Raw genomic sequence first — 12,194 nt, forward strand, 5'->3', positions numbered from 1 at the left:
CCCAGATTCCTTGGACTGTACCAGGTGGATGAACCCCTACTGCTCACAATGGGCCATGGCACTCAGTCCACGTGCTCTCACCGCCTTTGTCTGGAAGCTGACTCTCCCCGTCACCCAGCTCTCCTCTGCTGTGCTGTACGAAACCCCATGCTGGTGACAACATCCGGCCTCCTGTACCCTGGGCAGCAAGACCAGCCTGCTTGGACTCTCCTACATAAAACCTCTGCACCTCCTACGCTGCCTCCTCGTGGCAGCCTGAGCCCAGCATGCATATCCCTGCCTCCTCACCTTTGCTCATGCAAAACCTTCTCTCCTCGTCTTATTGATCTCTGCCCCAAGTTCCAAATCCCATGTTTTCCATGAAGATTTCCTTGATCACCTCAGCCCACGATGAACTTCCCTCTTCCTCTTCCCATACTTACTGTCCTTATTACTTATTCATTCTTTTATTCGTTCAAACAATATTTACATAACATCTGCGTGCTAGGCACTGGGTACAGCGATGACTAAGAAAGAAATGGGCCTGTTTTCCTAGGAGCTTTGCTCCTGTGGAGCTGAGCCTGTGTCTATTGTTACTATAATTTGTATCTGTGAAGCACCTGGCGTCCCTTCCTGAAAGTGGGCACCTGGAGAGCAGAGTCCACATGGAGGCTGGCTGGCGTCCCTGGTGGCCAACCCAGTGTCTTGTCGACGCCAAGGGCACAGCAAATGCTTTCGGACAACGCGATCCTTAGCGTCGCCTGGAGAGACAGGGACCCAGGGGCCGGCAGCCTCTCAGATTAGCGTTGCCACTACTACTTATTCATCCAACAGGTATTAACCGAGTCCCTGCCGTCTGCTGGCCGCCCGGCCACCGGCAGCCACCCGCGGGCTCACAGCGGGCTCTCCCTTCCGGCTCAGCACCTCCCCTCACCTGGAGTCACCTGCCCTGTTCCACACAGTGACCAGAAGGCGCTTCTGTTCATCTTCCTCTTGGACAAGACTGCAAAGCAAACCACACGGCCAGGGTGTTAGTAGGGCCGAGCTCCAGCCTAGACCCCTGGAGCCTGTCAAATTGCAAAATTTACCAATTACCTAAACGCAACCATAAGAAGCTGGTTAAGGAAGCTCAAATGCCAGTAGCGTGGGAGGTAGGTATTCACACGCACAGAAGAGTTTACATTATATGGTTTGGGACAAAAGGGAGGTCACCGTGTAATACTATAGAACAATTCCATTTTTTCGTAAACACCTACACATGCCCAGACATACACACCCACACAGACTCAAAGATCTGAAAAGAAAGAAGCCGAGGCGTGTCATGAGTCGTAGGGCTTGGGGCGTCTTCTCGTTTCTTTGTTTATGCTGGCCTATTCTTCTACCATAAGCAAAATTACCTCGTGTAATTTGAAAAAAAACAGAATAATCTTAACTTTCACCAACAAAATACGAAACGTCCATTTCCTTCCCAGGGCCCCAGAGTTCATGGATGGGGGAAGAAATAATAATAACAGTAGTAGTAGTAGTAATATTAAACAGCAAGAGCGGACACTCTGTTACACTGTCGCATTTACACCTGAGCTCTCTGAGGAAGGTAGTGTCATAAGCCCATTTTACAAACACGGAAGCTGAGGCTCAAGGAAGTTAGCAAATTTCAAAAGGGGGAGGGATCCCTCAGCTTGGAAAATTTCTTCTACTGAAAGAGAAGGCTTGGCCCGAGGCACACTGGGAAAATGCATCCTCTCCAGGGGCTGCCAGCCTCAGGCTGGGCACTCTGGCTGTGAGAACCAGCCAAGTGACACCTTATCACCGTGGACCTCGCTGCTGGGCCGGGTGCCAGGGATGCAAGGACATACGTGAACAAGAAAACAAAGGCATCCTTTAGAAGTCCCTGTTTTTCTGCTTAGATAGACTTCTAGATTTGGCAAAGAGAGCTGTTTCCAGATAAACACTCCTTCCCTCTCCTCTCGAGGGCCTGGCTTGCCCCAGACTCTTACAAGAAGAAGTGCTCGCGGAAGACCGGCTCTCTGCAGTCTAGAATGGTCTGCGTCTTCTGGCGACGGAGTCGATGATTATCTTCAGGGATCAAAGAAATCTTGAATTGGGGAAAAGTAAGCGTGAGATGATTACTTGTGGGACACAGAATCACAAAAGTCCTGCAGCGGACTCTGCACATCTCCCAAGTGAAAACCTTCCCAGGTGTCCTTCAAACCAGCCTCTGCAGAGGACAGAGGGGAGTCCTCAGTCAGATGCTGGGGAACAAGGAGAAACCCCAGCCGAGGCACTGGAGTCAGATGCGGGGACAGGGCCCCGCAGCCGGCAGCCACAGGCCCAGCCATAGATGGGGTATACCTCAACCGGCTCTACTCTCCCTCTAAGTGTGGGCCTCTCTTATAAGTTCCCTGCAGCTGCTAGGTGCTCCCTCACCAGAGGCTCCAGGTCGGCCTCTGGTAAGGCCCCAAATCCACACTCTCGCCCTCTGGCTGCCCTTGCCCTGCCTCTGCTCCTGCCCTGCTCCTGACCAAGTCCTTGCCCCCAGAGGCCCTGACCAGGCTTTGGGGAGAACATGGAAGGGTGCATCAGGGCCGGCACCTGGCATCCCAGCTGCACACTCTGGGAGGCGCCTGGCCTTTGGTTCTGGCTGGAAGTAGGCCCTCCACCCTTCGGGGCCTCTGTCTTCGCTACAAAGGCCCCACTCGGATGGATCTTCTAGGCCTCAGAGATACTCCCTCCCCTCCACCACCCAAACCTGCTGCCTTGCCTCCGGTTTTGCCAGGGAGAAGTGTGAAAACATTCCTTTTCATGAGAGGGCTTGGGATTTTCTGTGGATTTCCATCACCCACACATTCACGGTGCTCACCCACGTGGATGACCAAGATCACCTATAAGATTCCAGCTCTGGCAGGAAGGCTTAGGCACCAAGCTGGGCGAAGGGAAGGGCCTATCCTAGCTCAGGGCCTCATCACTGGCCCTAATAAATGCCTACTGACCAAAGAGTGAGGCGGTCGCTGCCACTTCGAATGGCACCGGGCCCACAGATGTGCTGAGACCTTGGGACTCAGACTAGTGACATAGTCCCTTACCGTCCCCCATGCCACCCACCCCCACCCCCACCTCCAGCTCAGCATACCTTCACGTAGGGATCACAGATGCCAGGCTCTTTGCTCATCAGGCCTTTGCCTTCTATAACTAAACAGAGAATGAAAATATTGGGGTGAGTGGATAGGAAGGATTATTACTAGCCCCTACCATGTATAACAACCACTGGCTATTAACCCCTCTCTGGTCTAGTCCATTCCCACCATCTCCCACACGCAGGCGGCACCCTCACCGAGACGTGGCAGGGTGCACTCAATTCCTTGAATCTTACAGTTGAAAGAGAACATAAAATTTACTGAGTTTAACCCCTCATTCAATGGGAAAGATGAGACTGCCCGGGGACCCAGAGACTGTAAGAAACTTGCCCAAAGTCACAGAGTAATCAGAGCGATAGGAATCACACAGCTGGGTTTAGATCCATATCTCCTGACTCCCAGTCTGGTGCTCCTTCCTCCACACGAGACTGCCTCCCGGGATGGAGGGGCCAGGCTGGAGATCTCAGTCTGCCCCGTCAGCTGCGCTGTGGCTGGTGGACAGTGTAACACAGCAGGCAAAAGCCTGGGTCCAGAGACAGCCTGTGGTCCTGGGTCCACAGACCAACGCAAATGCCAACTCACCACTTATGAGACAGGAGAGCTTGAGCAAGTTGCTTTGTCTCTTGGCAACTGAATTTGCGATTTAAAAAAAAAAATTTTTTTTAAGCTTACTTACTTATTTTGAGAGAGAAAGAGCAAGGGAGCAGAGGAGGGGCAGAGGGAAAGGGGGAGAGAGAAAATCCCAAGAGGGTTCTGCGCTGTCAGCACAGAGCCCGATGTGGGGCTCACGCTCACGAATCGTGAGATCCTGACTTGAGCCGAAACCAAGAGTCAGATGCTTAACCGACTGAGCCACCCAGGTGCCCCTGAATTTGCTATTTTTTAATGGTGGAGTGATAATAAGACAATGGTTAGTGATTATAACATCTGCTTCATGTGGTAGTGGTGCTGGTTACATGAGAGAATGTATCTAAAGTGCTTAGCAGAGTGTCTGGCAAGCAAGGAACTGCTCAAGGAAGGTTTGCCAAAGGAAAAAATCGCACTAAATAAAAGCCAGGGGCAGGTGGGAGGTGAGGAGCAAGACTGATCTCGAAAGCGAGCACCTCAGCCCATTTGCCTGAGGTCTGCAGAAATCAGGCAGCAGGTCCGACAGAAGCAGAGCCTCTTTGCTGTTTTCTTCTCTGTTCCGTTTGGGCTGGGCCCTGGGGTTTGGTTCCAATGGGGCTCCCAGAGTCTGAGGCATGAAGCACATGAAGTCAAAGGAGAGAGAGGAACAGGCTGGAAGGGATGAAGAACTCTAAGACTGGGGTGAAGCCAAAGCAAACGGCGCAGGACAAATGAAGTGGCGGAGGCCAAGATGCATTTTGCAAAATCTGTTTGCACAGCTGTTGTCAGGCTCTGGTTGGCAAAGAACCCCCTTCTGCCGGTCGTTGGGAACTTCACCTTGGGCCCTCCCCAAGGCCAGGACCGGAGGACCCCAGGCGCCTGCTGGTCTACTCTGCCTGGTGTCCCAGCTACTGTCCCTGTGTGCACCCTGCCCCTCGAGGGCGTGGGCCTGGGGGGCAGGCTCCCCACCTGAGGAACCCTTGGGTCTCCCTGGCCCCCAGAGCAGGTGGGGCAGACATGGCTGCTGCCCCACTGCACTTCTCGGACAGACCAGAGTGACACAGCGTAGTCAGAGCTGCGATAAGGACACAGAGGGGGAAACAACATACTCAGGTAGGTCAGGCGGTGATTCCCAGAGGGAAAAAAATGAAGCAAAATGAGCCTTCCTTCCTGAGTCTTAATGATGATGAAGGCAGGCATGTATCTTGCAAAATCAGAGGGAGGGAGAGCTGTTTTTCAAAAGACATTCAAAAAGAAGGCAGCCTATTTCAGACACAAGAAGTAGTGGGTACAAAGGCACATAGGCATGAGCAAGCTTGATGCCCTCAAGGGGGACACAACAGGAGGTGGAGGGAGATTTTAACAGCAAGAACCACGAAGGCTGGAGAGACAGCCAGGGCTTGCTGGGCTAAACGGAAGAGTCCAGGCAGCAAAGGCCATGGCAGAAGCTCGGTAAGAACTTGAGTGCTGGATGGAAGGACGAACAAATGGATAAATGGACAGGTACAGTGTAAAGTCCTCTGCGTGGCATTTAGGACCTTCATGGCCTGGCCCCATACTCACTGTGGAGCAGCAGAACCCGGTCCTGAGCATCGATCGACAGCTTCAGCTGACCTAAGGAAACAACCACAGAAACAACTTCACCTCGTCTCCTCGCTGGGTGAGAAATGGGGTACAGAGATGGGAATGTTCTTTTGTTCATGTGAAGCAATTCGAAGATCCATTCAGTCTCTGGGTTGGAAGGGAGCTCAGAAGCCTCTTAGTTCAGCCTCCTCAGAACATCAGAAGTCCCTTCTGCAATACACCCAGCAGTTACTCTCCAGCCCAGGCTTACACCCCTCTGGTGATGGGGAGCTCACTACTTTACAAGGAAGTGCAGGCCAGTGCTGGAGAGCTCTCGCCACTGGGACAGTTGGAAAAGTTATTGCATCCACATCATCACAAGCCTAGATTGGAGAGTTAAGGAGCCTGGGCCTTGATCAAGAGTCCATGGGAGGGGGTGAAGAGGTGAAGGGGGAGGTCAGGGAAAGCCCTGCACCGTGACAGACAGTTAGCTGTGTTCTGGTAGGGCAAAAACAACACAAGGACAAGGAACAAATGATTTGGGGGGAAAGCAAAAGAAATGAGATCAAGTGTGGGCAGAGAATTCCTTCAAAGTTGATGCTATCGCCTCCAGTCATTCCACAGAACCCTGATCTCCCTAAAGAAAAAATAAGGAGGCTTTCTGTGGCATTGACATAGAGCTATGCTACTCAAAGTGTGGTCTGAGAACCACCAGCACCAGAAGCATCTGGATGAGAGTTAGAAATGCAGACTCTCAGGGCACCTGGGTAGCTCGGTCAGTTAAGTGTCTGACTCTTGACTTGGGCTCAGGTCATGATCTCAGGGTTCATGGGATTGAGTCCCGTGTCGGGCTCTGTACTGATAGAGTGGAGCCTGCTTGAGAATCTCTCTCTCCCTCTCTCTTTCACTCTGCCCCTTCTGCCCAAAAACTAAATAAACATTTTTTTAAATGCAGAATCTTAGGCCCCACCCCAGGCATACTGAATCAGGATCTGCAATTTAACTAGATCCCCAGGGAGGCACAGGTACATTAAAGGCTGAGGAACCCTGGACTAGAGCTCACCAAAGAGCCTCTGAACATGTCTATAAGCCTGGAAAAGACCCTCTTAAGCATGAGACAAAATGCAGAGGCAACAGGGAAAGAGAGAACTCTTAACTCCATAAAAATTTTCAATGCCCATTACAATTAAAGATATCATAAACAAGGTTATGAGAAAATACCATAGAAAAACAGACAAAGGTCATGATCTGGAAATTCAGAGAAGACAAAACAGCCAATAAACATACAAGAAGATGCTCAACCTCACAGAGATCTGGGAAACGCAAATTAACAAAATACCATTTCCCATCAATCTGCTCGGCAGGTCATTTAAAAGACAGATAATGTTGGGGCGCCCGGCTGGCTCAGCTGGTGGAGCATGCGACTCTTGATCTTGGGGTTGTGAGTTCGAACCCTATCTTGGGTGTAGAGATTATTTAAAAATAAAATCTTTTTTTTTTTAATTAAAAAAAACATTTTTGAATCTTTTTTTTTTTTTTTAGAGACTGAGAGAACATGCACAAGAGGGGGACAGGGCAGAAGATGAAAGAGAGAGAGAGAGAGAGAGAGAGAGAGAGAGAGAGAGAGAGAATCTTAAGCAGGCTTCACACTCAGCGCAGAGCCTGACACAGAGCTCAATCCCACAGTCCTGGGATCATGACCTGAGTGAAACCAAGAGTCCAGATGCTCAACCAACTGAGCCATCCAGGCACCCCAAAAATACAATCTTTTTTAAAAATTAAATTAAAAATAAAAGACAGATAATGTCAAACGTTGGTTAAAAATGTAAGAAAACAGGTACTATCACACCCTGGTGGAAATGTAAATGGAGGATAATTTCTGGCAGCATTTGCTAGAATTTAATTGTAAATGTCCTTCAGCCTAGGAATTCTACTTCCGGGTAACTATCATAGACAAAAACGCACACACGAGCACAAGGCTGGCTCTCCAACACTGTTTAAAATAAGGAATAACTGGAAACACCTGAAATGTCCATCAATATGAAAATGGTTAAAAAAGCTATGTCTAGCTGTGCTATAGAATAAGGGGGCTGTTATAAAAAAATGGGGGGCTCTGTATTTCCCAGCATGGGAACATTGTTGTGATAAGTGTTTAAGAGGAATAAGCAAATTGCAGAACAGTACAGATGGCATAGGGGTGTGTGTGTGTGTGTGTGTGTGTGTGTGTGTGAAATGAAAAACAGGGATCCCCTCTAGGGAAGGGACAGAATTAGAGGGAGGGAAGTCAAGAGGAACTTAAATCTATCACTATTGTTGCTTCAACAATGCAAATTATATGAACTATCGCACTTCTATAATTTAAAATAAGAAGAGGGAACACGGAGAGAAGGGAAGGAGGGAAGAGGAGAGGGAGGGAGGGGGAAATGTAAACATAACAGAAGGGCCAGGGCTGGAAAGCAGGGGAAGAATCAGGAGCTGGTTTTTCCCCCAGCTTTTCTAAATTTTTTTAAAGACAATATAAAAACAAAACAAAACATTAAGTCATCCTCACAGATGCCCAGTGGCCCTTCAGCATGGACTGAGGAGAGGAGGACCATACTCCTCTTCCGCAATGACGTGCTGAAAAATTTCCCCAGTCCAGTAGACTCTTCTTAGAACCTCAAAAAGCCACTGAACTCAATCCACCCAGTGGACACCACTGGGGAGGCAAGGAGGATGCGGCAGGGCCTCCCAGCCTGCAGCAATCCCACACATCAACCAGGAAGCCCTTGCATCCATGACAACCCTGTCGCACAGCCATCAGCCTCTGCTTGATCACCTCTGGTGATAGGGAGCTCACTTCCTGCAGTGGGAGCCCTTTTTCTTTTGCGATAACTCTGATGGTTCAACGTTCCATCTCATGTTGAGCCAGGAGTGGCCTCTCAGTAACTTTCATTGCCCAGCTGTGGTTCTGCTGTCAGTCTCTGGGCTCTCTCCTCTAGATCTAAAGCCTAAAGTCCTTTCACCGCTCCTCGTGCCACAGTGACGCCCCCTCAACATCCCAACCGTTCATCTCTGGACACGCCCCGTGAAACTGGGACTGTGGCTGGGGCTTGTGCTTTGCTGCCGGCTGGAGGAAGGCCAGGCAGGGTTTGGAAGACAGAAAGAAGGGAAATTGTGCAGCAGTCCCCCGACCACTGTGACCTGGAAACCTCTTGCTCCTCGTACTTTGGGGTGCTGAAACTGCAAGCCCAAGCAATCCAGGCTCCAGGAAACCCCTGATCAGCTCCTCGCCCATCAGAAATTCCCGCTGCTCTCCTGCCCAGGACACGGATCTCAGAAGCCCGGAGGCCTGCTCCAGTTCCAGCCCCGACTTAGCCTCCTCTCTCTGAGAGCCACATTGTCCCCAGTTGTGAGGTGGAGCTAATAACAGGGGTTACTGCACTCGCCAAGCTGTGTGCGGATCAGATAATGCTGAAGGGTGAGGAGGTGAAAGGCGCCAAGAGAACCCCATGGTGTTATTAGCTCAAGATCTGAGCAATTATCACTTTGGTGCTCTCTGGGGCTGAGAAATCTCCTACAGAAACTGGGCCGGATCCAGTGTGGGGTGGAAGGTTTTGAAACAGACAAAAATGGCCAGCGGTCACAGATCGGATTTCGTTAACCCAAAGGCAACTCTGTTTAACACCAAACATTTTTTCTGAAATGATTACCAGTGCAAAGCCGGCTTTGGCCCACACACATTTGGCTTTCCGAAGTTGTAAGAATCACTGAGCTGCACAACACCATCACCTATCAACAACCCTCTCGCAGAAATCGGGATGGAGAAGCCTCCCAACACAAGTGCTCGCTAAGTCCATTTGACAAACATTTGCCAGGCACCTGCATGGGGACCTGAGTCAGGAAGATCTGAATGGCCCAGTGCCCGCCCTCAGGGAACTCACAGCAAGGCCAAAAGTGGAGCTGGAGCACAGGACAGGCCTGGAGCAAAGTCTGACTCAGACATCAGAGGAGTCTATGCAGCTGCCCTTCCAGATCTTGCCGTGCAGGTCTCCTCGGGGAGGATCAGCATGCTCTGTACCCTGTTACAGCACAGAAACCAAGCCCAGCAGGCCAGGCTCAGACCCCCAGCACAGGACACACCCTCCCCCAACCTATCCTTGGGCTCACAGAGAAGGGTAAAATCAAGAACGAGACGACCCCCCTCCCCACCGCTACATGGCCATGCCTGTCCCCTCTGCTTCTCCCATTCCATCAAATGGTTGTGCCTCAAGGGCCCTGAAGTCATCTTACCCAGCCTCCTCAATTGGAAGCCAGAACGGTCATGCCTACATATGGAAGGTGACTTTGCCCTGGGCCCAGAGTGACCAGAGTAAGGCAGGCCGGAACGGGAGACCAGAATCCTGCCCCAACTCTAGTACTCTTGCCTGTATACCAAGTGGGTCTTCTGGAGCCACCAGTGTGCCCCACTGCATCTGTGCAGTGCAACCCTGGGATTCAGGAGCAGAGAGAGACATCAGGCACAGGACAAGGTGCCACAGCTTTGCTGGAGAGGCCAAGAGGAAGCCAAAAAGGAGGGCAGGCTCAAAGAAACATCCCCAAGTCTAAAGAAATAAACCACTGAGGGCGGGTAGGGGGTGGGGTGCCTGGGTGGCTCAGTCAGTTAAGCATCCAACTAGATCTCATGGTTCATGGGTTTGAGCCCCACGTCAGGCTCTGTGCTGACAGCTCAGAGCCTGGAGCCTGCTTTGGATTCTGTGTCTCCCTCTCTCTCTGCCCCTCCCCCATTCGTGCCCTGTATCTCTCTCCCTCTCTCTCAAAAATAAACGTTAAAAAAATTTAAAAAGAGGGGAAAAATAAAGAAACCACTGGGTAAAGGGGAATTCAAGGGGCTCCTGGGTGGCTCAGTTAGTTAACTAAAGTTGGCCCAACTCTTAGTTTCGGCTCGGGGCATGATCTCACAGTTTGTGGGTTTGAGCCCCGCGTCCAGTTCTGCGCTGACAGCATGGATCCTTCTTGGGATTCTCTTTCTACCCCTTCCCTGCTCACATTTTCTCACTCTCTCTCTCAAAATAAATAAATAAACATTTTTATAAAGGGCGGGGGGGGGGGGGGGGAGAAGCCAGGCTGAATCCCTGGGTATCTGCCTATCTAGGTAACCAAGCCTTTCACCGGCCCCTCAAATCTCTGATCTTATCAATATCCCCACTTTCCCCCCCCCCGCCCCCCCGGATCAGGGAGTGGCCTGTGACAGTGCCCGGGAATGTTCAGGCTGAAGGGCCTGAAACCATCCTTATTGGGGTGTTCAGAGGCCCTGGATATGGCATGCCCCCAATTTCCATGGGCTGGTGTTGGGGACCAACTCTGCAAAGGGTGGGGCTGAGAAGCTGCAGAAAAGCACGGAGCCAGGGCCCAGAGACAAAGGAAGAGCAGACAAGGCCACACGTGACAGGAAAAACACTAGGTAACAGTGAGCTTCGGAAGGCACAGAGAAGGTACAGGTTCTGCTGGCCCAGGACCCCAGGAGTTCAGACTCACCGGGCCCTGGGGAAAAAGGGGTATGGAAGCCAGCTACAGAAATTCAATCTGACAAACCTCACTCTGTCAAGGACCACCGGAAGATGAACTCTGACTCTCAGAACACAGTCAGGGGAGAGACATACTCAAAACACAAAGCAAGAAGATGGGGCGGCACACCACTGCTGGACTCAGGGAGCAGCAGGAACGTGTGCTAGAGGGAGCTCATGGCACCCTGGGGTCTGCAGAGAACATCGATGAGGGGCTTGGCCGGCTAACGTGAAGCAGCGGTCATCCAAACCCCAGTTCACCTCCAAAGCAATTCCCCATTTATGAGCTGTCATGTGTCGAAAGCCACAGTAAAGGGGATGACATCAGGGAAAAAATGCACAAAGAAGGTTGGGTCTACATGGAGCCTAGCCAGCCGCCAACACTCCATTTGTGGGGACAAGGCTGCACCCCAAGCTGTGTGTACAGGAGAGCGGGAGGCAGCCAACCCTCTCTCTGTGATCCTGGGCTGTGTGACCCACACGGCAGCCTGACGGAGGCTCAGAGAGGGTTACACATGTTTATGCATTTCACTTTCTGCCCCCTAAAGGAGAAATGATAGGCTGCAGGGGTGACGGGGAAATGGGAGCCATCCAGTCTGGGCATGCAGCCCTGTGGAGCATTTCAAGTGTCTGTTCTTTTGAAGAGGGAGAATCTTGAGTTCCATTCAGAGAAATGGTCTGGCTTCGGCTGGTGCCTGCTGGCAGAAGGAGGCCTGCAGGGCAAAGGGGGTAGGGGGCGGCGGTGGCATAAAGATGATGATGGGCCAATCCAACCCCTCTCCTCTGACTCTCCACTTCCTGTGAGACCCGACATTAACCTGGTTTCCCCAGCTGTTTTTCCTTCCAGGAATAAATGGCTCTGGCCAGCACACGTCAGCTAACATCTTCACAGCAACGCCTCTGAGCGGCCCCTGAGCAAAAACCACCCAGCAAAGCCATTCCCAAAGTCTTGACTCACGGAAACGGGAGATAATAAATATTCGGGTTTTTTAAGCAATAGATATTGGGGTACTTTGTTGTGAAGCAATAGGTAATTAATATATACCCAGATTGCCTCCATTTAGGTAACAAACCTGATCTCAATTCTGAGGCCATTTTTCAATTTTAAAAATTGTTAAGAGGGGCATCTGGGTGGCCCAGTCAGTTGTGCATCTGATTTCGGCTCAGGGCATGATCTTACGTGATCCGTGAGTTCGAGCCCTGTGTCGCGCTCACTGCTGTCAGCACAGATCCCACTTCAGAGCCTCTGTTCTCCTCGCTCTCTGCCCATCCCCAGCTGTCACTCTCTCTCTCAAAAACAAATAAACATTAAAAAAAAATTTTTTTAATTAAAATTTTTTTAAGAAACTACAGTTCTAAGATAAAT

At 50.9% G+C, this 12,194-nt stretch overlaps 1 protein-coding gene across 6 annotated transcripts in view; it reads right to left on the minus strand.

Annotated features, from left to right (window-relative positions):
• RGS3 (regulator of G protein signaling 3) overlaps positions 1–12,194 on the minus strand; it is a 140,283-nt gene that overhangs the window by 102,587 nt on the left and 25,502 nt on the right. For 3 of the 6 annotated variants that reach the window (XM_047830318.1, XM_047830319.1, XM_047830324.1), the window contains 4 exons: positions 5,283–5,333; positions 3,110–3,168; positions 1,977–2,074; positions 914–982 (listed from right to left, as the gene is read on the minus strand). In XM_047830318.1, coding sequence (XP_047686274.1) covers positions 914–982; positions 1,977–2,074; positions 3,110–3,168; positions 5,283–5,333 — 277 coding nt within the window. Of the gene's footprint in view, positions 1–913; positions 983–1,976; positions 2,075–3,109; positions 3,169–5,282; positions 5,334–12,194 lie in introns of those variants that run through there. The other 3 variants (XM_047830320.1, XM_047830321.1, XM_047830322.1) reach the window with 2 other exon arrangements.

Source organism: Prionailurus viverrinus, chromosome D4 (genome assembly GCF_022837055.1).
Source record: "Prionailurus viverrinus isolate Anna chromosome D4, UM_Priviv_1.0, whole genome shotgun sequence".
In the NCBI taxonomy this organism is placed as follows: Eukaryota; Metazoa; Chordata; class Mammalia; order Carnivora; family Felidae; genus Prionailurus; species Prionailurus viverrinus.